We start from the raw sequence: 25,200 nt of genomic DNA, 5'->3' as shown, positions 1-25,200 counted from the left end.
GAACATCAGACAACTAGTGAAAACTGTGCCTCTGGCAGTGCTCTTTGGGGGCTATATAAACAAGATTTATTTTGTAGTTATATTAGCCATATTCCTGGCTGTGGATGAGGAATAGTATGAAATTGGAAGCATTGTTGAGGGTCTGTACTTATGATAGATAAGTTGCTTATATTTATCCTATATATTGTATTCAGTGTACATGTAATATTTTCATAATGTAGTAATGGCGTGTATAGCAACATCTGCATTATTTGGCAGTTAATGTTCTATTCAAATAATTTAAAATATATTTTATTTTTAACCTTTAGTAGATTTGCCATAAATGTTTACAGATTTGCTAATGGATAACCTGTCAGTTTCACCATGGACAAATTTACACAAAAGATTTTGTTACTTTGTTGCATCAGGCTAACTGATCTACTGTTATTGGGTTATCTGAAGAGCAAAATACAATATGTGGCATGAGTCTGATAGAGCATGTGCTCTCTTTGCCCTCTAAGATTATAATCATGGACAGCAAAATTATTGGTCAGAAGCACAAACAACAGAAACATCCATATACTTTGAGTCTTTACAGGAAAGAAATGTTTTTTATTATAGATTTGTGAAGAATTTTATAGTGTTCAATTATGGTGTGTAAAATGTGTATGTCAGTGAAATTCTGAATGCTTGAACTGAGGGCTCACACAGTCTTCTTTTATAGGGCTAATAAAATTGAATTATTTGGACCAATCTGAATAGGATCTTACTTTGAGATGAGAAACTTACCTGACTGCTCTTTACTTTTAGAGCAGTAAAATCTTGTACTACGGTGGCCAAATTTGTGCTTCATATTCTAAAGTCTTATGAGTAGTACATTGTACAATTTTAATTTTAGACTTAATGATTTAAATTCTACACTTTTAACAGTATATTCTACCATTCAGCTTGCTTTTGTGTTGCTTAACCTATGTCAATTATATGTCAAGAATACCTAAATCTTCTTCTTGGGTAGATTCTACAAACTCAACTCAGTGTTGTCCATCTTATATTTGTAGCTTATATTTTGCTACCTGCATGTAACTCTCTGCACTTGTCTAAATGATAAGTTGTCTACCTGGTATGTGTTTAAATATACAGTATTTGTTGTTTTGAGGTTTGATTTTTATGTTTCTGTGAGGTTTCTATGTTCTGCTGTGAATTTGCTTGTCATTTAAATCCTTCACTGAAGCCAATGTTTTAAAGGTTTGCTTCATTTGATTTTTACATAATCAATTAGTGGTTGGTAGGAACATGCAAAAACCTGCACACTTAAGTTAGTAATTAATTGACATTAAACAGTGAAATATTATTTGTGAGAAACAGGATAAATATTCCATTGAATCAGTGTTGTTACTATTGTATGTTTGGAATGTATGTTAACCATTGAAATGTAATTTTTACTGAGGTATTACCCAAGCCACCTAGCAAAAACATAAGAACATGTAAAAAGTTACTTACAAATTAGAGGAAGCTATTTTCTCCTTGTGTGTTACCCCGGTGTCCATACAAAATATTCACCTGGCCTTTACCAGTCATGGCCTCCTTATAATCCCTGATGTGTGGTGAGCATACTGGAACACTTTGACTGGGTGGTTGCTACCTGTTGGTCGTGGAAGGGAATCCCCATCACCTGTAAAGTGCTTTGAGTGGACTTATACAGTATATGTATAATGAATTATTTTTGGCCCATCTAGCCTGATTGGTAGTCATTAGCTAATTTGTCCAAGGATCTCATCCAGGTATTCTTGAAGAAATTCAGTATTTCAGTTTCAACAACATGAGTGAGTATCTTGCTCCAAGCTTCCATTTAAAATGTGGGAGTATGTTTGAAATACTAAACAAGAGGTTAGTGTTTTAAACCCTCAGCATCTAAGGGCACTGAAGCCTTCCTTGGTGCTCACTGTCCTACCCTTTTTGACTGAATGTTGTTGGGTTTTTTTTAAACAAACTGAGCAAAAGTATCTTGGATAGGCAAATGGTATGAAAACATATTGAATATTTCCAACTGTTCAGCAGTATAGTAGAAGCAGTATGATTAAACCTTGGCTTTGGCAGGCTGTTGAGAGACTTATTTTAAAATCCTTATGCTTTTCATAGATAATGCATTATTTTCACACCTTTAATCATTCCTTAGCTACTTCGTTTTGGGTGTCTACATGTATGACTTGACAAATAAAGGGTTAAAGTTAATCTCCTGTAAGTGTAAATGGAATTTAATGATTTTGTGCACTTTTCAAAGGTAGCCTTCTATCTCTATTGATTTCGGTTTTGGCAGAAACTGCTTTAAAAGGTGCATTAGATTGCTAGTTTTGAGGCATGTTCATAAAGGTAAATTCACTGTAAAGATTGTATAACTGAATTTAAGTGAATAAGCCTTATCACTCAGCTTGATCCACAAGTGAATTTATATAAGGCCTTGAAAATACAGTGTCTCCTTAATTAATCAGTTAATTGTTAACCTTGTGGATATTTTCATGGGCTCTGACTATTTGGCACATCAAAATTATAAGTAAAATATGACTATTTTTCAATTATTGTTATTGTAGAAATTAAAAGTTCTTGAAAAAATATATTTTACTGGTGAACATGTTGCTGTACCTCTGTACCATATTCTTTGTCATAAAGAGTTTTTTAATATGATTTAACAAGGTAAATTAACATTATAAAATTAATTTCTGAATATAAAGCTTTAACATTAACATACGAAATATAAAGAAAATTAACTTATCCATGTGTGAAAAGCCAGTCTTCGAGGAGACTGAAATGACAGACAGCCTGCCACTAGAGGACGCCATCATTTGAAAATAACACTGTGACATTTTATTAGATCATCGGTGACAGGGTTTAAAATGCATTCTCTCACAGGGGTGTGTTGAATATGTTTGCTATATAAAGGGTCTTTTGGTGTTAATTGGTAGATCTGTTTTTATTGCTGCTTCAGAGCTTTCTCTTTGTGAAAGGGTAATAAAGCCCTCTGCATGGTCCAGTCATGTCATCATAAGTTTTTATATGTTAAGTCTATCCTGTCTGCATGTCTCAATGGAACGTCCTTGTGTAAGTGTGGGGTGTGTCACATCTTGTTAATATTGGCAATGCTAACTTCTGTATATACTCTATTTATCTATATAATGTGGCTCTCTGCTTCTCGTCACCTACAAAGTCTAAGGTATGGCACACCTCAAGAATATAGTTGATGGCTCTCATAATAGTGCTGAGATAAAAGGTATTGCTACAATACAGAGTTTTGTATGAGCTGTGTGATGATGCTCAGCCCTTGCACATCTTTTGATAAAGCTTTAAAAACCACACATGATTAATTCACCAACAGTTGATACACATGGAGTAGTGTTATCTCATCATCTTAACACAGTAATGTAGTTTGCCCCAGAGATGTAGTAGAATTTGGGCCTTGAGACTTCGCCCAACCCTTATTATCTGCTGTCAAATAAAAAACACCGTCATACACAATAAATGACAGCTTATTCAAAATAAATATAAGTAATTATATTTTTTAATACCATATCTAGATAAATCAAATTTGATTTTGGATAAACTATAAACTCATATATTCTTGTGCTCATTGCTTGCTGGGATAGGGTCTGATTCTCCCACATTGGATATTGGTTTTATTGGATAAAAACAGAAAATGGATGGATAAATGCTTTCACACATTTCCTTTCAGTATTGTCCACCAGGAACATACATACCATATCAATTACTTTCTCACTAGTATAGCTCATTAGTATAACATTCTTGCTGCTTCTATTTAAAATCTCTGTTCTGCAGGACATTTCTGTTTTGTTTCTCACTAGGTGAGACATCTTTGTGGATGTTGTCACACTTGTCTGCATTCCTTTGTAGTCTCTTACTTTGAATATAGTTTGTGGAGATAAAAAAATCCCTTCCTCCCCCTTTACATCTTCTGATTAATAGTTATGTGCTAATTCGTCTGAATAAAGTATAAAATATAAAATATTGAATGCCTAGATCAATAATAAACCCTGAAATCAATGTAAAGACTCCCTGAAAACACACTCCCAAAATGCAAACTCAAGACACTAGTAAGATTTGTGCTATTAACAAAGGTACTTCACAAGAAAATATTAATGTATCCAATCCTGGGAAATTACACCGATCAGTTGCTAGTAACCCTCACGCTGAAACCCTGTGCAAACCATGGTTCCAAAATTACACTGCAGTACAATGTTTTGTCCAATCATAGACCTTGATAAGGCATGAACACATCTGCTCTAAAGAATGCACTTTGCCATGCGATCTATCTCTCATCCTTGGTTTGAAATAAAATGGGAATTACAAGGATTATTTGCACTGTTAGCATGATAAATATGTATATGAGCTGTGTGAAAACCATATAATGTAAGTACCTCTTTTTTGGTAAGTTTTTAGAATCTTATTGTGTTGGATATTTTTTAAATAGTGTGAAAAGTTGTACCCTGTAATTTCAGTTTTGAAGTTTCAGAATTTCAGTTTTGAAGTTTGATATAGTTACAAATAGGGGGTTATAAAAATAGTGAAATAACAGAAAAACATCGACCTGGTTAGTCCGTAAGTAAGATAGTAATACCTAAATTGTAAGGTTTTGCCAAAAGTGTACCTGAGCAGTTGGAAAATAATAGAGGCATTTGAATTATTTGTTCTTCAGCACAGCTTTAGGGAAAAGAGTAATAAGTAAGGCACACAGGGTTAAACAAGGATTAATAATGACAATATACACAGTATAAAACACACAATATAAACACACAACACACAAGTTACACTATGTACAAAGTGTCCCAGAGGTCTACATTTTGACCAATCAGAAAATCCCAGACTGCTACAAGGTGTTCAAATCTTAGATAACACCCACGCATGCCAACAAGAGAGATTGGGTAAGTGGTGCCTTCTTTCTATATAAACCTGAACTTTTTGTACCTGGGAGTTCTTTATACAAGAAATCAGTATACTAAAAACAACAGAATGGCAAGCATTCTTACCAAGGTTCAAATACTAACTAACTAGAATCTGCTCTTTACATATAATCTGGACAACAACCTCTCACCTAGAACTGCTTTCTTTTCTTTCCTGTCCTTCTTCTCTCCACTTTTTCTCTCCTGTTCTACACCTTTTCTGTCTTCCCTGAAACTCTGTCTCTATCCCTGACTGTTTTGTTCCTCTGTTCCTCCACTATGGATGACTCCTAACCATTTACCAGGAACTTAATTATCCAAGTAAATCAGATGACTCCTTTGATCAATGTGTTTCATACCCAGCACAACTAAGCAAATATTTCAGTTCCTTTCTTGCTTTTGAAGCTTCCAAGAACTGAAGAAATTATGAGACCTGCCAGATGTTATTGTCTCCAGATTCTTAAGACACTTTAGTAGCCACTTCCAGTAACCGTACTGCTGTATGAAAAAATGCAATAAAACACCTAAAATAACAGTTGCAACATGCTACGCACTTTCAGTAAAATATCAAGTTGAAAAAGGGCCAGCTTTGTTTACTGTGCATTTTATAAATACCTCAGCAAACCTTTAAAGGTACTGCTTAGGCTTTGACTCCTAGTTGACAATAAATGAAAGTTGTGTTTTTAATCTGAATATCTCCAAGCATCTAAATTGGTTAAGATGAGCAGTGTGGAAAAGAAGCATTCCTTTGTGGCTGTCATGCTCTCCAACTGTGCCATCTGCACACTGAACTGAGAACTGTCTCTGGTGAAATTCAGAGAGAACTAGAGCATATTTATGACATACGCATTATGAATCCCTACCAGATTGCAGTAATTATAAGAGCCATATGGGGGAAACATCTCAAAAGATTGTATTAATGTCCTGTGTGAATAATTTTGGATATCAATATGTAATTATACAATTTATGTTTTAGTTTTGTTGCAAAATATTTTCTTTTTGTAATCAGCATTGAAGATTGTATCAGTTTTCACTTGAAAATTTTGCTCCAAACGTGTTATAAGGCTTTAGATGTTTTAGTGCAAACAGTAAAAGGCAAGAGGTTTAAAAGTTTCCTGTGGTTAGGTTGTTTATCAACGTATTTTCTGTGGTGACAGGTGTTATGGTGCATGGTAATATTAAGATCCAAAATAAAATGAGAAATAGTGTAGTGAATAGTGTATTGAAGAAAACATTGTTTTAATAGGCTTTTAATAAAAGAGGTATTTTGCGTTTTGACCATCTTCAATTTAATTCATGAATACATTTGAAGACTTTTACCCACTCAATTAATATAGCATATTTATACTGAGACATTAAGTTTCAATGCCTCTTATTGAAAATATACTTACTATATAGTAGTCTCATTTCCCATGTCTACTAATGGTAAACTGACATCTTGTAGTTTAAGTTCAAAATACAATTTATAAAAAAATGTAATTTATAGAATTTATTCAAAAAACTTATTTTTGTCTCCATTTAAGAAAGACATTCTCAGATAAGACTCAATTGCATCTCTATTTTAAGTAATATTTGTATTGACAGTTTTTCAGTGTTAATGCTTGTTACTTTAGAGATGAACAATTATTAAATGCATGCATATTTCATACTTGTCCCCTAATCTGAAATGCACATACTGTACTCTCTGGATTGTCTTTATTACTCTCAAGTGCTCAAAAAGATCTGACATCAAAGTATATAAAGCTAAATTGAAAATGCATCTGTGGTTCACTTTTGCTGTATATTTTCTCCATGTCTGTTTGTTAAATGAAAATACATTTTTAAAAATTACACTGCTAGGAGTGATGTACTGTATCAATAACACTTATTTTAATTATAAGCTATTTTTCTAATGATAAATGATGCCCTGCCATATGGAATTATATAGTATTGTGTAGTCATGGAAATAATACCACAAAGTATCAATTGAATAATATACATTACACTTATTTATAGACAGAAACGTTATTTCACCTGTATTGTTTAAGATAGGATGTTTTATACTACAGATATTTAAAACATAAATATACTAATTTCAGACTGTTAAAACACAGGTCTCAGATGAAAATGATGCCTCCCTTCTTCCATTAAGGCTGCATTACATTTAGTAATATTATGCAATTATTCAAAGTGTTATATGTTCATACTTAATATTTTATTTACTTATTTCTTTCAGTATTACTAATCACATTTTGACTTCAACACTTTCTTTAGTTATTAATAAGAAAGCATATGGTTCATTGTTATAGCTTTCTGTGGGTGATGTGCAGTATTCCATGGTTTATCAATTTTACATCTGAATAACTGCTCACACACACAATACCCTAATTCCAGTCATGCCTGTGTGTCACCTTAATTTTTTGCATTTTAATTGGTTGGTTTTTATTCTTTTAGAGCCCCTCTGGGATCTTTCATGACATCTTCCCTCTCAGGGAAGACTGCACCATTTTCTTCCTCCTGATTAGTTTTTTATTTGTCTCTACCCACACAAGTCACTAGATCTTCTCAATAACTTGTCATGTTTTGTGGCTTCAGGTCGAGGTCAAATTCTAATCTCACACTTCTGCTTCCTGCCCATTAAAACTCAATGGCGAAACACATCATTCTTTCTAGCACTGTGAGTCTTGCTTCATATCAGATGGACATGCCTCACTTCATTGTTGAGACCTTACCTTCATTGTGTACATTCAGGACCAGAGTCACTCTTCTTCAGCCTCAAGGCTCCACCCAAAACAAGAGGTTCTGTACCCACCACACAGTGTGTTTTTTCTTTCAAGACTCCTGATGTCAGCAAGCCTACTAGAAACTTCAAGTAACTGGAGCAGCTGTCCTTGTGGCAGTTTTTTTCCCCTTCTTAATCTTGCCTGCTCAGTTGTCTTTTCCTTCCTCCTTCTCTCTCTGTTTCTGGTCTCATTGAGTATCCTACCTACGGCACCTAAGGCCCCAGCCTATATGTGTTTTGTCTCTCCCCAGTCCTTCTTCCCCCGGTCACAGACTCCCACTTTGTACAGGGGGTGTGAACCCATCTTTTTTCAGTGGCCTCCAACTTGTCGTTGTTGGCCTTCGACTCTTACCCCTCCCAAATATCCCAGTCAGATACATAGCTGATATTCCTTCTCTTTTGGAAGTTCGACTTGATATAGGTTCTTATCATCTAGCTCAATTCAGCAAGCAGCAGCTGCTCAAATTTCCACATCAGGCTACTCTTCTGGGCCACAGAAGTGTTTTCCACCTCCCTCCATAGTATTCCAGTCTCAAACTTGCGAGTGCTGCTAGTGCTGCTAACCGGTAACTCTTTTCCTGGTTCCACAACCAAATACTCTGCCGGTTGCCATGAGTGTTTCACTGTTGGACTTGCTGCTGCTGCTAGCCACTCCCATTTTGTCACCCGGGCATACATGCTTTTCATGCACTGCACATCTTCATCTACTAGTTTAAGTGCAAGCCAACATCAAAGTGTTTTCTTCATTCATTACATGCGTGTTCCAACTTGCAGTCTAACCAACGTGCTCTTACCTCAGTGTTCAAAGTCTGCGTCTGTGTTTTGGGGACTCTTTTGGCAGGGGTGACGGGGGGGGGGGGACATGTGACAGAGCTGATCTCGGCCCAGCACTGTCATTTCCTCAGCCAGGTGAGTTAAAGCCAAAGTACTAAGCAAGCTATCTTTATATCCTTCAGCTCATTTCACCATTAGAATTTAACTGAACAAGTGAAGTCTTCATTATTCACTAGTCAATGCACAAGCTAACTAGATATTTTCATCTAGTCTTCCTTCTACAGTACATTAATCACCTGCCACTAGAACATGAAATCTGTTTAACTCTGTTGCCCAACTGCAATGTTACCAGTTGTGAGTGAAGTGTTCTGATCATTAACTTGTCCCAGCTGATTCTGTTTGGCCTGGAAAACCACACTTCCCAGGGCTTGCAACCCTGACACAGCAGCAACTGATCTGATGTTCTTCACACACACTCTCAGAGACTGCCTGTCTGTGTGCCGAAGGTAAGCCCCAGGGAACACTTGGGACTCATCCTGTACTATCTAGACCCCCTCTTTACTGTAAGGAGAAGTTATAAAGGTACCTTGCCAAGTAATGCCCCACTTCTCCCTTTACTAACACTTCCAGTCAGCCCTGGTTCTTGTGGCCCAGCCTGTTCCTGAGCAGCACACTTCAACCCCAGTGAGCCTGGCACACAAACAACCACACAGTCCAACTGTCCAGAACCAACTAGCAATACTCGTGCCTTGGCTAAACATCATGACTACGAGACTGTCACCACGAAAAGCTGTCAAGAACTAGTGATGTCACTCAATACAGCCTAAGCAATACTCAGACATCCCTAGATCACTGAACCATACAGACATTATAAGGCAACCCATACCATGCTAATTGGCAACTCAGGCTGGAGTTTAGACACAGCCTGAATCCTTGTCCCTTAGTTATCCTTATAAGCCTCTTAATTATCCCAGAGGAGTGTCTAATTCTACAAAGACACCGGATATCCCCTGATATCTCCTTTCCCTTACAAATATTTCACTCTCTCCAAGTGCTAATTGCTCATTCATACTTGCTGAGCCTCATTCCACAGGTTTTTCTAATTAACAGGTGGGTTTCTCACAAAGCCACCTCACAATCACTTAATCTCTAAATTGATTGTAAAGCTATTTTAACAACAGACATCATGTAACTAATTATTATTGTTTCTCTCATCCATTATGTAAAACCAATGCTGTAATCTTGTCAATTGTTGTTACCATTCTTTAGTTTCATCCAAAATGAAATTGAAATTAAATGAAATGAATTTTTTTCATCTGAGAAATGTTGCCAGTCTGCTTATAATGCTGTCTCAATAACAGAATAAATATTGTTTGTTTTTAATCTGACTTGGTTGGTTACTGTATTGTAATCACTGCATGAATCCTAGTGAAAGGATCCAGTTTTCAATAACAGTCTCTAAAAGTATTCTTAAGTTACAGTATGTTCAGAATTGAGCAGCTAGAAACTGGACTAGGTCATGTTTAGTTGATTGGACTGATCTTGTCTTAGAAGCCTACAAGCATACATTTAAGGCTATACAGAACTTGTCTCCCCAGTATCAAGCCAATTAGTTACCCGTTACTGCCCTTCACTTTCTTGTTAATCACCTCGTTATTCTAATTTTCCATGTGTTCCCACTGTTCAGCTACAATCAGTGGGTGACAGGGCTTGTTGTTGATGTTCACTAGAGGTTTGGAACATCACCCCAAATGAAATTTGTGACACGGCCACATTCTGTGCTTTTAAGTCTAGCCTAAAACATTTTTGTGACTGTTTTATCTTCTGAATCTGCTTTGGTTTTGTGACTTATAATGTAAATTTTTCATTGCAGTATGTGCTTTTTACATATTCAATAGTGCCTTGAGATGAATGCTTTAAGATGCATTATATATACAGTAAAGTTTATTATGTTATTCTGTTTGCTATACCTTAGAAAGCTTTAAAATTATGAATTGTTGTGTTTTTTTTTTTGTATAAAAGCGTATAAATCTGAAATTCTACTTGCATGGATTAGTAATACTGTAATGTACATTAACACTATCCTGCAGGGAAATGAGAAAAGGAATGACTCTTTTCACTTGTATTCAAGCAGTTACCAGTACTGTATTTAGCAAGATAATTATGGGTGGCATCCATGTATCAATTCCAGGTATTTTCCAATCTGTACTGCAAATTGCCAAGGGTTGAGAAAGGGGAGATCTGATTACAGATACATTCATTATCTAAGCAATATCTTCACTGTTGGGTGTAGTAGACAGTATGATCCTTTGTGTATAAGCATGAACCTTCAATACCACTCATTGCTTGGACATTGCTGCTCTGCTTTGTCCAATTCAAGATTGCTGGGAAGGCGAAGCCCATACTGCCAAGCAAAAGTCACAAAACAGAAGGCACCCTGGACAGGACACTAGTCCATCGCATTGCACAAAACAGACAAAAATGCACACATACCAGAGCTAATTTTCCCAGAAGACAATTAACGTACCTGGGTCTTTGAATTGTGGTAGGAAACCAGAGCACCCACAAAAAAAAAATGCAAAAACAAGGAGAATAAACAAACACCACACAGATACCACCCCAGGAATTTAATCCAGAGCCCCAGCCATGTGATGCAGCCATGCTACCCATGCTATCATTCTCCTTATATCCCAAAACTATTGGGTACTATAAGCTATATGTGAATTATTAGCTGTTATACTGATAGGACATGAGTATAGTGGTTGAAATGCAATTTTAGTTGAATTTAACAATGAATTTCACAGTTTTTTTGGCCAGCTATATGTGAATTATTAGCTGTTATACTGATAGGACATGAGTATAGTGGTTGAAATGCAATTTTAGTTGAATTTAACAATGAATTTCACAGCAAAAGGCGCATAAAATCTTTATGTATTGTTGATATTATTCCAGTATTAAGCTATTGCTGTATTCACAACTTTCCCCATGCAATCCAGTGTTCCGCTTAGTGGGACACTAAATGGCTTAGTCTATAGGGAGAGTTGCACTTAGTCCTGTACTATAGTATCTTAGAGGGCTGCAGCTGTTATGCTGAGTTAGTTGCAATTGAGAAGATTTTTAGTATGGAACTGGGGACTAATTGTAGCACCTAAGATTGTTGCAATTGATATTTACCTAGCATACTAGTTTATTATTGAGCTGCATACTGACATGGGGTTATCCCCAGTTAGAATGCTGCTCTCAGGTCTTTGCAACTGACACAGAATGCTGATGTAAACTGCTTTTGGTGTTCTTATAAAACAGATAAAAGTTTATGTTTTTTTTCCTTATAAGGTTTATTTAATATATATTAATACAGTATGTATCTAAATTTCAACTGAGACATTTAATTTTTTTTACAAACATAGTAAACCCTTTGCAGACAAATTGAAAGAGCCAGATATTCAAACTGACTAGAACCAGTTTTTTTGGCCAGTTTTAAGAATTTTTGTTTTTTTAAAAAGTGATGCATTGTAGAGAACACTCAGTTTATAATAATTTAAAATATGTATAATAAGCGAATAAATCTTTAACATTGTGTTATTAAGATCCTCAACAAGGATGTTAAAACGTGTTTATTATTTTATTCAGAGTAGGCCTTGTTTGATGACATCTGTGTAGAGATGTTAAATTGGCATTGAATCAGAGCCTTTGGTAAATGTATTGGTAATAATGTAATCATTTTTATCGAAGAAACTGACAAAAGGTTTTATTAGTACTAATTTCGCACCTGATATGATATGTAATCAATGAATGAGAAGAAAAATAGGAAAACTAAGCAGTGTGTGATAAAAGTGTAATCTGTTATACAGCTGGAGCCCTGTATCTTGCACTCAGGATATGGTTCTACTATGCACTGAGCAAGATCATAAATTATTTTGAGTGATTCAGATTACAGCACTTACCACTGGTTATAGTTTTAGTGACATTTATATTGAAGTATAAAACCCCTGAAAATATATTTCCCTTGCAGGACGCAGATCAATTTTACAGTGGCCATTGATTTTACTGCATCAAATGGTGAGTACAGAAATAAAAATTGCTGCTTCACAAGAAATGTATGGGTGGTTTTTATTCCAGAACCTTTGAAAGAGCATGGTTCCTTAAAATGGGGAATTTCTAACAGCATTTTGCATGACTCCAAAATCTAGATTTGAATATCATGCTGTTATTGAATAGGGAGCTGAATCACAAAGTTGCACGGGTCAGTCACCCTTTTTTAAAAGAGGCACAGTAAGAATCTATAACACATACATCTCTAACCACATTAGCCCAGCTTTGCATTGGTTATAAAGCTTGTTGGTCAAGACAAACACTACTTTGTGTTGAGAACTCAATCCTTTTTAAAAGTTAATAATCAATATCCTTTGCTTGGAGGAAATGTGAATTACCAGCAGGAGCAGCCTTAGTGAGGGAGTGCTTAAAGATATTCCTCTGCTTCTCTGTATGCTGGATTGTGCTGTTTGTGTCTCTGCACCAGTGGAAGAAATCAATGACTTAAATAACTTAAATAAAAGCATTGTTGAGAAAAATAATTATACAAATGTTTTAAAAAGGTGTTACTATTGCTTTAGAGCAATAAACAACTATTGCCAGTATATCCATCCATCCATTTTCTAACCTCTTTATCTAACACAGGGTCTTGGGGAGCCAGAGTCTATTCCAATAAGCAATGGGCACAAGGCCAGATACACTTTGGATGAGATATTAGTCCATCATAGAACACACACAGACACAAACACAGACACACACAGTCACACCAGGGCCAATGTTCCTAGAACACAGTTACCCTACCAGTTTGAATTTGGACTGTGGGAGGAAAGTGGAACACCTGGTGGAAACCCACGCAAACACAGGGAGAACATACAAACTCCATGCAGATAACACCCCAGGAACTGAATCGAAGACAGCAAGGCAGAAATGCTAACCACTGTGCCACCATGCTGACAGTATATATTTTCAGTTATTTTAATCTCCAGTGCTGCTCTGTATTTGCACTTTTGTCTGAGACTTTAATCTTTTATTGCACTGCACTCTGTAACTCCCCATACACTCAAATAATGTTGTGGTTTGTGAAGTATTTGTGCTTGTGCTGTTTTCAGAATTATACACAAAAGGTCTGCTAGTATAAGATTTGTTTTTCTTGAACATACTGTAACACACAAGAAGTTGGTGCGTCAAACTTAGAGATCTTTTATTAAGATGGGCACAGAAAACAAATGCAGCCATAAGGTATTATCCAGTGCTGTGTATGACTATGACTATGAGCAGTGCTATAGGGAGACTATGGGAAACCAGAAACTAACATAAAGGAAAACCCAATGCTAATGTTTGAACTTCTGACAGCCTTCTTCAGTCTCTCTAACTATAACTGGGCAACTAAACTGCTTACTGGCTTCTACAATAAGATCATAACGAGACCCTACGTCTACGTCTCTTTCATAAATAGCTTCAGAATCTGAGGTTTTGTATGTGGGTTGCTAAATGTAATAGTATGTTATTTTGTTATTTCTTTATAGGTAACCCAGCCCAGCCAACATCCCTTCACTACATGAACCCCTATCAATTAAATGCTTATGCTATGGCACTGAAGGCTGTTGGTGAAATCATCCAGGACTATGACAGTGATAAGATGTTTCCAGCACTGGGATTTGGTGCCAAGCTGCCACCCGATGGAAGGGTATCTCATGAGTTTGCCTTGGTGAGCTCCTGCCCCTTTTTATGTTTTTTTTACATTTTCTTAACAGTAAGAGGCAATCTAAAGCTCACAGTTATTCAATCGCAGTGGTTGGATTAATTGAGCAATTACATATTGTTCATTTAATTGCCAAATCAACCATTTTTACAAACATTAAAAACAAATATAAAGGAAAACATTTAGTACTAGTAGCAATGAAGAAGGGATGACTTTGGAAAGTTGGAAAATTAAACTGGAAAATTTACTATTTAGTGCTAATGAAAATGTATAAAATAATAAGAAAAGTTTTGTGCAAATTATGCTATATATTTTATTGTATGCAGTTCAATATCTGTAATTTGTATTCCTGAAATAGAATGCTTCTCAAAAGGAAAACAATCAGAAAATATTCACAAACAATAGTTAACTAAACAGAATTTACTTTATCATATCAAATGTAAGCAATTTGAGTTATTTGGAAGCACATTTTTGACAAAATAACCAAAAATGTGCTTCTAGCCTTTAAATGTGCTATAATGTAGCACATATATGACAACATAACCAAAAATGTGCTTCTAGCCATCAAATGTGCTATAATTTACTGTGGATTTCCAAACATTTGCCCTAGATGAGTCTTTTTTTATATGGAGGTGCTACTCAAACATTCAATTATATTGTCAACCTCACATTTAACTGTTTCATAGCATTCAAATATAGCAGGCTTGATAGAGAGTTAGAGACTGGCAAAACTAGAACATTTTTATTCACATCCACATTGTTTATGTCCACGTAGTAATATGGATTCAAAACAATATGTGTTTCTTTGATATATTGAGTATTAGTGACATTAGATCATTCATTACTTCACAGAATCTTTACTCAAAAAATTTCCATTCACATCCATTGTGCAATTGAAACTCCCTTAATTTGGGTCACTAAAACACAAGCTTTTTTAACACAAACATTGATAATATCTCAAACACCCAGGTGAGTAAAGTACTACTCTTGATTAAGTAAAAACATATCAATACTTCAGCATCAGATACTCCAAGTGCCATAACTAACAACTATTTTGCAGATTAAAAAATACCTCTGGGACACTCCAACAAAAAGATCAAATGGAATCATGTGGTCAAACGCTAGCACTTCTAACCCTGCTAGGGATTTAATTTGTGATTCAACTATTTGAAAAGTGTTTTTTAAAAGATTTTATTAAGTACTTTGGTCAACTTAGTACATAGTGCTCCTAACAAAACATATTTCCATGTTTATGTATTAACATTGGATAAAAATATAAAACACTTGTCTTTTAATGCAGGAATGTGCTCATTCTAATGGGTTGAAATTGCATATTTATTGTAATGAGATGCAATGAGAAAATCGTTAGAATTTTTATTACACTTAATGTGAAGTACTTTAAGATGCTATTTTCAAAGGTACTATGTAAAGTAAAGTTATTATTATTATTATTATTATTATTATTATTATTATTATTATTATTATTATTATTATTATTATTACTACACATCTGCACGTAATGTCACAAATATAGCACTAACAAATGAGACGGTTCAGTTGTCCTTCACTGTTGTAGGGAGGCTGAAGGATGTCCCACCCCCAATAAAAGAAGGCGCTATATCTCGGGACCAAAAGCAACATAATAATTTCAGTAGCACAAACCAGCACAACTGGAGCACTAAGAAATGCAGGGAGTTTCACTGTGCTGTTTATAGCAGGGGCAAGTTCATGGAGATTCTCAGACCAAACGTACGGCTAAAAAACAAAGTGAATTAAAAACTACATATCCCAGTTAATATAGCAGTGCTTGTGATCAGTCAGTCTAACCAATGAATACAGCTCTATGACTTTGGAGCTGGGTTTCAAAAGCTTAACATATCAGCAACAAAGTGAAATTTACACAATAATCTATTGCAAAATGTTGGCTAGATGACTCCTGCTTTAACTTCAACTATTTGTGTTTGGCCTTTTATTCATGGAGACGGTAAGATGGCCTCCCATCTTGAGAGACAAGAAAAAAGGGTGTTAACATATCTGCCTACTTTATGGAATGAAATGGTTTCAATATGCTCCAAAACCATAGTGCTTTATTTATTAAAGCCAAAGTTTACAGAGTGGGTTGTTGCCCCATGTACTGTAGGCGTATGTTTAATAAAAAACACATTTGCGTTTCAATTAAAATCCCTTTCTAAGTTTTCTAAGTCTTTAAATCTTTTAACAGTCCAAGGCATTTTCCTTGTAAGGGAAATATCTTTATCAACAAATTTCTAATTGATGGACATGAATGAATGAGAGGCTCTGGTAGGAAACTATCCTTTTCTTTCTGATAGTCCTTGCTCCTCAGTATGTGTGTGTGAGTCCTGTGCCCCAAAACAGAACATTTGTTTTGGCTTTCTAAACCCAGTATATTCCACTCAGTGCATTCTAGATATTTTATTAATTTTAAGAAAAAATATATTCTTCTCGGTTTAATCTTAGATACATAAATAATAATTCTGTGAGCTGAGCAGACACTAATCGATTGCGGCATATTCTTATTTGTTTTTTTGTAGCAGCTAGTGATGAGCACATTTGATAATTTTTCAGAAATTATTACGTAGTGTTTCATACAGTCATGCTAATCTGCCTTTCAATCATGCTGACCTCGCTCAGGCCTTATAATATATTTTGAGTATTAGCTCCAACATGAGAAAAAAGGCCATAAAACAAACATTTACAATACTTTTGGATTTTGTGGGTGATGTTTATTAATATTACACCTGTAAAATTATTTTAAATTTGTTTAAATTATCAATTTAAAACAGATCAGGAAGCGTGTCCCTCACCAATCACAGCGTATAGTTTTTATTTGGTGCATGAGCTAAATACATTGACATAAAAGCTACATTTCCTGACATCCCACATACTGTACAGTATCAGTTAGATTGATGAAAGTAATGTCAAAAATAGCAAGAGGAGAGTTACAAAGTTAAAGAATTCTATGAAGTGATATACAGTGCCTATAGAAAGTCTACACCCCCCCTGGACATTTTATTGTGTTACAACATGGAACCATGGTATATTTAAATGGGAATTTTTGGCACTCGTCAACACAAAATACTCTATAATGTCAAAATGAAAGAAAAACAGAAAATAATTGAATGCATAAGTATTCACTTCCCCAGAGTTAATGCTTGGCAAGACCACCTTTGGCAGCAATTACAGCTTTGAGTCTCTTTGCATAAGTCTCTATCAGCGTTGCACATCTTGACACTGGAATTTTTGACCATTCTTCTTGGCAATATTGCTCAAGCTCCATCAAGTTGGATGGGGACCGTTTGTGAACAGCAAAATTTTGTAAGTCATTCCAAAGATGCTCAGTTGGATTGAGGTCTAGGCTTTGGCTGGGCCACTTCAGGACATTAACCTATTTGGTTTTAAGCCACTCTAGTGTGGCTTTTGCTCTATGTTTCAGGTCATTGTACTGTTGGAAGATGAATCGTCTTCGAAGTCTCAGTGCTCTTGCCGATTGCAGCACGTTTTCCTCCTGTATTTTTCTGTACTTAGCCCCATTAATTTTTCCTTTTATCTTTATTAGTTTTCCAGTCCCTGCCGCAGAGAAGGATTCCCAAAGCATTATACTGCCACTACCATGCTTTACTGTAGGGATGGTGTTCTCAGTCTGTTGTGCTGTGTTAGGTTTGCGCCAAACATAAAGTTCAATTTTGGTCTCATCACACCATAGAATCCTCCTCCAAATTGTTGTCTCTCAACAAGTCTCTCCTTTTGGAAAACCCCAGCAAAGGTGTGATATGAGTTTTTTCAACAAACTCATACAGTATCACATTATTCTTGCCACCCTTCCCTACAAGCCAGATTTATGAGGTGTGCATGCTATTGTTGTCTCATGCACAGTTTCTCCCATCTCTGTTATGGAGGACTGTAACTCCTTTAGATTTGCTGTAGGCCTCTTGGTGGCTTCTTGCCCAGACACTCAGTTTTGGAGGATGGACAGTTCTGGGCGGATTCACAGTTGTTCCATATATTCTCACCTTTTTTAATGAGGGACTTCACTGTGCTTTGAGATATATTCAATGCCTTGGAAAATTTCTTATATCCTTGCCCTGACTGGTATTTTTCAAGAACCTTGTCTCGGATCTGCTTGGAATGTTCCTTGCTCTTCATGGTGTAGTATTTCCTTGGAAATGCACTAAGTGGGGAAGCATTGTGTATACTGCCTTCATATTGAAGGAATTATTTACATCACTGCTTTGCAAATGATCATCAAAATGATATTAAAATGTTTCGAGCAATGTGTACCTCAACGATAACAACAAATTGCAACATGAACAATTTCAATTGTTTTGATTAGTTTATAGTTACCCCATCAAATTCCTTGTTTTCTGGGAATTTCCATGAAACCAGGAAAAAGGTATGATCTAGCCTCCATTCATTACATGTTATCGCCTTTTCAGAAAAATATATTTTTATATATATTTTAAAATATATGAAATATTTTAAATATATATTTTACAAATGTAGCTAGGCTATGTATTTTAGATGTTTATATAATATATAAAATGTTATATATTTCAAGAAATATAATGACTTAGACCAATAAAAAACATAATAAATGAAGCTACAATTTCAGTAACATCTCACGTAACACAAGTGCATGTACTGATCTGTTTTGAACTGTGAAGGGCTGAGAGCAGTATTCTGGACAGGATTATGGATTACCGCAGAGTGCTTTCTTCTGTCGTGAATGTTGACGCGCATTCTAGATGACTGCATTTGTACACCTGATTACCAATCTCTGGGAGTGTCTAATTAACCACAGAGCCAGTAAAGTGTGCTCTTTTCCACTTGTGGAACGTGATTCCCACTAGATACCAGTCAATCTATTAAACCTGGTGTGTCCAATTTACACTTCACTAGGAGACTTACATGTTCACATAGTAGTCAGAAACTTGTTTTTCAATTGATAAAACATTTTAATTAAGCTGTTTTAAGTAATGTGCAACACTCTGTAAGCTGAGGTTTATTTTTATACATTTCTACTGATAATAATTTTACAACAATTTCTGAATGCTTTTTATGTCTTTTTCTTCTGTGCCGTCATACTAATTGCCTTAAGACAAAGATAAATCACATCATGAATTGCAAATATCTTGCTGTGTGCCTAATTAACAACAGGCATAAATTCCTGTATATCCAAGACACCATAGGAAATGTTGTTATATAACAGTAATAATTAGTTATCTCTAGGAGACCATTTGTATTAGTGGTATTTTTCACAAATGTTGTGCTTCAGTAGTCTTAGGGTTAAAAATGTCTGATTAGGCAAGTACCAGACTTCAGTTCTTGTATTTAATTTAATACATTTTATGTTTTTATAGTTTATTAATCCAATTGAGAACAGCCTACACATCATAAATAATTAAATGGATGATTGGGTTTGATCATGTTTTTTGGATCAGTGCCACTAAATGACTGATCAGCTCAGAGAATGGACAATGAAAACAAATGTCTGTTGGTATTTGGAAATGTATTTCATTTGTTGCTCATATTTATTGATTTTTTTTTGTTAAAATGATGTACCTGTAAGACACTGGTAAAATGATTATTTCCATAAATGAGATTATAAAATTTAATTACATAAATACACACAATAAATTATCTTACAAATTTACCTAGTGCTCTGTTTAAGATGGGGCCCAGTGATAACACTATAAACAGGAAAAGAAATCCAACAGTAATTGTTTAAGTTATTGGTTATATGGCTATGAATATTTGACTATGTTATTGACTGTGACTCAAATAAGGTCTCAGCAAAGTTGCTGAAGTCGTATGGTATGTCTATATGAATGTTATGTGTTCTTCTGTATGCATGTTCATTAAGAGGTAAATTGTTAACCCCATGAGTTAACAACTAAAGCAGTCCACCAGGAAGAACAATAAGGATGTTTTTTATTTACTCCTGATTACTAATCACCTGAAGAAGACTCCACGGCCGAAACGTTGTGTTCTCTTTCTTCTTTTTTTTCAGCATGGAATAAACCCTTTACTTGTTAATCTATTTATATGCTGCTTTGTATTTATTCTGGCTTACTTAGTTCACTTCTGTTTGTATATAAATGTATTTTCTGCCTGTGGGTAACTGGGTTTGTTTGTATCTAGTACACATTATTCTCTTTCTTTTAGACGTTTTTATGAACACCAATGCTGTTACCTGGTGCTTAATCTGTTCCAAACAGCCAAAATGGCCTCCTCTTGTTTGTAACCTTTATTCTTGTTCTTAGGTGGTTACCTGCCAATTAGATTGTCTAGGCTACAGTCAGTTAGAGTTCCTGCAGCTTCGTACGCTAGAGTAATTCATGTAACCTGCTGATCTCCCACATTCCTGCAGTTTAGTCACTGAGATACTGTATGTCACTCCTCCATTCAGTGTAATTATCCTGCAAGTGTTTGGTCTTGCTCTGTGTTCAGGATGAATGGCTCTAACAAGTGGTTCTGTCACAGAAGCATGTCTACAGGTCTTGATTCTCCCAGTATAGTACATGAGTGGTTGCTGTTGATAACAATTGGTGGATCCAGATTAGGTGGGTTTAGAAAATATTGTTGAATTCCAAATTTTAAAAGAGCTAAACTGAAAGGCTATATCCAGCATTGTAAAACCCATTAAAATGTTTTATCTTTGCACAGTTTTAAAGCAAATAAAGCTTAATTACTGCTTTTGTGAAATTAAAATTAAAATATTAATTTTGTTAATAATAAAAATGTTAAAGAATTTTGAATCACTCTTTTCTCTCAGTTGTATCGTATCAGTATATGACTTGCTGTGATATTGCTACCATTTTTTCCTTAATAAGGAAATAGTTGGTCTGTCTCCAGATGCATCAGATAATTCATAGTATATGGTGCTCCTTGTAAGTGAATGATAGACTAAGCCTAAAACAAAACAATAACTTAAGGCAAAGAACCTCTATATAATGCACTTACACAGAGCATCTTAATATATAGAATACATTGAAGGTGAAATGGCCAGCCTTATAAATATTTAAGTATTTGTTGAAAAATTTATACAGAGGTATTCTATTCCAGAATGGAAATCCGCAGAACCCATACTGCAATGGTATAGATGGAGTAATGGATGCCTATTACCAGAGTTTGAAGTCAGTGCATCTCTATGGGCCCACAAACTTTTCACCTGTGATCAACCATGTAGCCAGGTAAGCAGGAAGCATTTTCTTTTTCATGTGCATTCCTTTATAATTCATATAATTCAAGTTGATACTCAATTATAAGAGCTTTAAATTATTACATAACAAACATATTGTATTTTAAACTTATTGTTGTCTTTTTAATTACAAATGGAGCAAATGTTCCATTAAACATTTTTTAAACAAAGAAGTGCGAGGATTAAGGTAAACTTTTACTACCACATTTAGTACTATTTTTAATTTCTGTTGCTTGAAGACTATAATAACACAACTTTATTTTAATGCTTTTTATTAAACTTAGTACACTAAAGTACACAAGTACAGAACAGAAGCATAAGAAAGTTCTCTCATTTATGGTGAGCAAGGTCTTCAGCTGATTAAGAAGGCCAAACTCTGAAAATGACAGTTGTCCTCTTATACACCACAGCAGATGGACATAAAGGTTAAGTGTGAAGCTCTCAGTAATACACAGTAGCATTATAGGCATCTTAAATATTTTAGGCCAGAATATTCCAGTGCCTTACCACACTTCAGAAGGAAGAACACTGTAATAAAGAGTACATAACAAAGTGTTCACTGTGACTTTGTGAATCCCCAATTGTCCTTGTAGTTCCTATGCACTGGGGAATGAGAGTATTAACTGTTTTATGTCAAATAGGTTCTAATCAGGAAAAGACTCTAATGCCAAAAACCATCTTCATGAGACTGTGAAGTACTGATCAGACTGTATTTACTGAAATTTAATTTAGTCAAGTGTTTAGATGAAAACATTGTTGGTAGATGAAATACTGCAGGAAATATTGCAAAGACCTTAAACTGTTGGCATGCACTATTTTTTGGCATCTTTGTTTGCATCTTGCATGTGCTGGAACCCAAAGATTATCTGATTTAACTTAACATCATTCATTTCTTGGGATCATTTTGTTTTGTATTCCATTTTAAATAACACAGTTCAAAACATGTCCACGGTATTTAAACTGTGGGATGACACATAGAAACAATCTGACTCTTATCAATCTGTAAACTGAATTAAACAGCAGTTAGCTATGATTTCAAAGATACTGATAAAGAAAATAATTGATGAAGAAGAGAAAATGCTGATATATTGATTTCTACACTTTTAATTACTGGAACATAATTTTCCAAAGTAATTATTAGGTTTTCCAAAAAACATAAAGGCTATGCAGAATTTTTTTTTTGCTGCAAATAAATAATTTGTCTTGATCTTAATAAATATGTACTTGTTCCAAACCTGTGTTTCTCTGTTATCTATACATTCTTGAAAGTGTAGTGATGAAAATAAAAATGTAGTGTTTTGGAAAAATCAATATTAGCTTGCGTGAATGTACATTGATCTAGCCTGCCCTTTGAAATTTCAATAGCGAGTTATGTTGTTTCTTTATTAATGTTGATTTTAGTATTACGTTTTATAGAGCTTATAAGAATTATCATTATTTAGATAGTGAAGTAATGGAGAACTTAAACCTAATGCATGTGAAAAAATAGTTAAGGACCTATCTAATGAAACTAATTCTAATAATAAAATAATATTATAATTCTCACTTTGTATTAGTTTCATTTAAAACCCAAATCCATGGAAACTAGCAGAATATAATAGATATTGAATTTTGCATCATGAAATTAACTTCAGTGCTGGTCCATATGTAGTTTTCATTACAGTATCATTATAGGATCTCTTGATTTATTAAAAATATATTAATCATTGAAATAAGTTTTGTAATAGAGAGTTAAACCACATTTGATGTGATATACTGTTAAAAAAAACATTGATGGTTCTAGAGCTTTCCATTTGGGTTCAAAGCTTAATGTAATAGGACAATTATGAGCGGGACAATTACTGTAGATAGTCTAATGGTGATTCGCTAAAAAATCTAACTTTATTTTATATAGTGCTTTTACAGGCATCTTTACAATACATAAAAAGCACATTACACAAAATAAAATAGAAATTACAAAGCCAAGAAAACAATATTTGAAAAAACAGTATTTTTACCCATTTCTTTTGGGATAGTGTTCCAGAGCTTTGGGGCATAAATACAAATTCCCCGTTCTCATAATGTCCAGCTCAACAGTGGGAACACATAGTAAAATAGAATCAGCTGAGCAAAGAAAACAATATCGCCTAGATAGTGGGAAACCACAGCACAGAGTCTCGAACATTGGAAGGTTGTTCTGTATTTGAGCCAGAACAGCCTAACAGCTCAAAACTGTTCCTGCTATCCATGAAGTTCAGGAAATGGGAACACAAGTCTCCCTCCCTGGATGGGACGGCGGTCCATAACAAAACACCCCCCCCCCAGCAAACAGTGGTACACACATACAGAGCTGGGTGGACTGGAGCAATTGAAGTAAAGTATGCCACTCTAAGTACAACTGCAGCAGGGACCTGAACAATCAAGCACCAGTCATGAACCCAGGGACTTGCCCACTATAGTATGCTACCCTGCTCTGAACATAAACTATTTAATCAGTTCTCATCCAAATAGGATGCCAGTGCAAGGGTCCCAAGACAGGACTTGCTAGTAAAGATTCCAGCTACCAAATTCAGAACATATTGTAATTTGTTAAGTTAAATGTAAACTTACATGATAGGAAGACGTATTAGTTTATTAAACTTAAAGAATGTCACTTAATGGGAGGAACCAGATTTTAATAGGGACTTATTTTTCCTAGTGAGGCGCTGTTATGAAGACAAATCTTTAAAGTGCAAAATGAGTTTATAGGAACTGAGGTGTTAACGAGGGCTTATCACACATTTCTTAGACTCTCAGTAATTAGTGTATTTCAAAGACATTCTTGAGTTCATAAAAAAGAAAATTCTCAAGGAAAATGTTCCTGGAGCCACTGTTATCTGAGAAACAAGGAAATTAATTTAATTTTTGTCTGTATTTCTTCAAAGGTGCCTGAAAGTTCTTTAATTTGTTAATAACTAGTGTACATCTTCCATTTAGTGGCTCATTACCTTTTTGACAGGTAAAGCAAAACCCATAAAGCAGTACTGTACTTTTAATAATAATAATAATAATTATAATAGTAATAATTGCTTACACTTATATAGCGCTTTTCTGGACACTCCACTCAAAGCACTTTACAGGTAATGGGGACTCCCCTCCACCACCACCAATGTGCAGCATCCACCTGGATGATGCGACGGCAGCCATAGTGCGCCAGAACGCTCACCACACATCAGCTATCAGTGGGGAGGAGAACAGAGTAATGTAGCCAGTTCATAGAGGGGGGTTATTAGGAGGCCATGATTGGTAAGGGCCAATGGGAAATTTGGCCAGGAAGCGGGGTTACACCCCTACTCTTTTCGAGAAACGCCCTGGGATTTTTAATGACCACAGAGAGTCAGGACCTCGGTTTTACGTCTCATCTGAAGGACGATGCCTGTTTTTACAGTATAGTGTCCCTGTCACTATACTGGGGCATTAGGACCCACATGGACCGCAGAGTGAGCGCCCCCTGCTGGCCCCACTAACACCTCTTTTCTACATTGCTAAATGTATTTTTGTTTTTTTATTGGTAATTAGTATATACAGGTAGGGTAAATAGTCGTTTTGAAGGCTATAATTATAACACTATAGTAAATACAATGTTTACAGATTCATTTCTAATACATTTATATGAATCAATTTTTTGTTTGACTAAGTCTTACTCGTGTTGGCTAAGGAGTCATCAAAGAAGTCTTCAAATTTTAAACACTGTAGCTTACGTGTCACAAATAAGAAAAAATAGCTTTCTTACAATCCACCTGGTTTTGTAAGTCTTCAAAATATT

The 25,200-nt window shown here is 35.2% G+C and overlaps 1 protein-coding gene across 1 annotated transcript in view; it reads left to right on the top strand.

The window, feature by feature from the left end:
* Window positions 1-25,200, top strand: part of LOC148655015 (copine-8) — a 169,682-nt gene that overhangs the window by 131,426 nt on the left and 13,056 nt on the right. The window contains exons 14-16 of the mRNA XM_088645067.1: window positions 12,476-12,522; window positions 14,022-14,203; window positions 21,281-21,408. Of these exons, the coding sequence (XP_088501193.1) occupies window positions 12,476-12,522; window positions 14,022-14,203; window positions 21,281-21,408 (357 nt within the window). The remainder of the gene's footprint in view (window positions 1-12,475; window positions 12,523-14,021; window positions 14,204-21,280; window positions 21,409-25,200) is intronic.

This window comes from Lepisosteus platostomus, chromosome 9, assembly GCF_059453375.1.
Source record: "Lepisosteus platostomus isolate fLepPlt1 chromosome 9, fLepPlt1.hap1, whole genome shotgun sequence".
Taxonomy (NCBI): Eukaryota; Metazoa; Chordata; class Actinopteri; order Semionotiformes; family Lepisosteidae; genus Lepisosteus; species Lepisosteus platostomus.
This window is presented reverse-complemented; position numbering and strand designations above follow the sequence as displayed.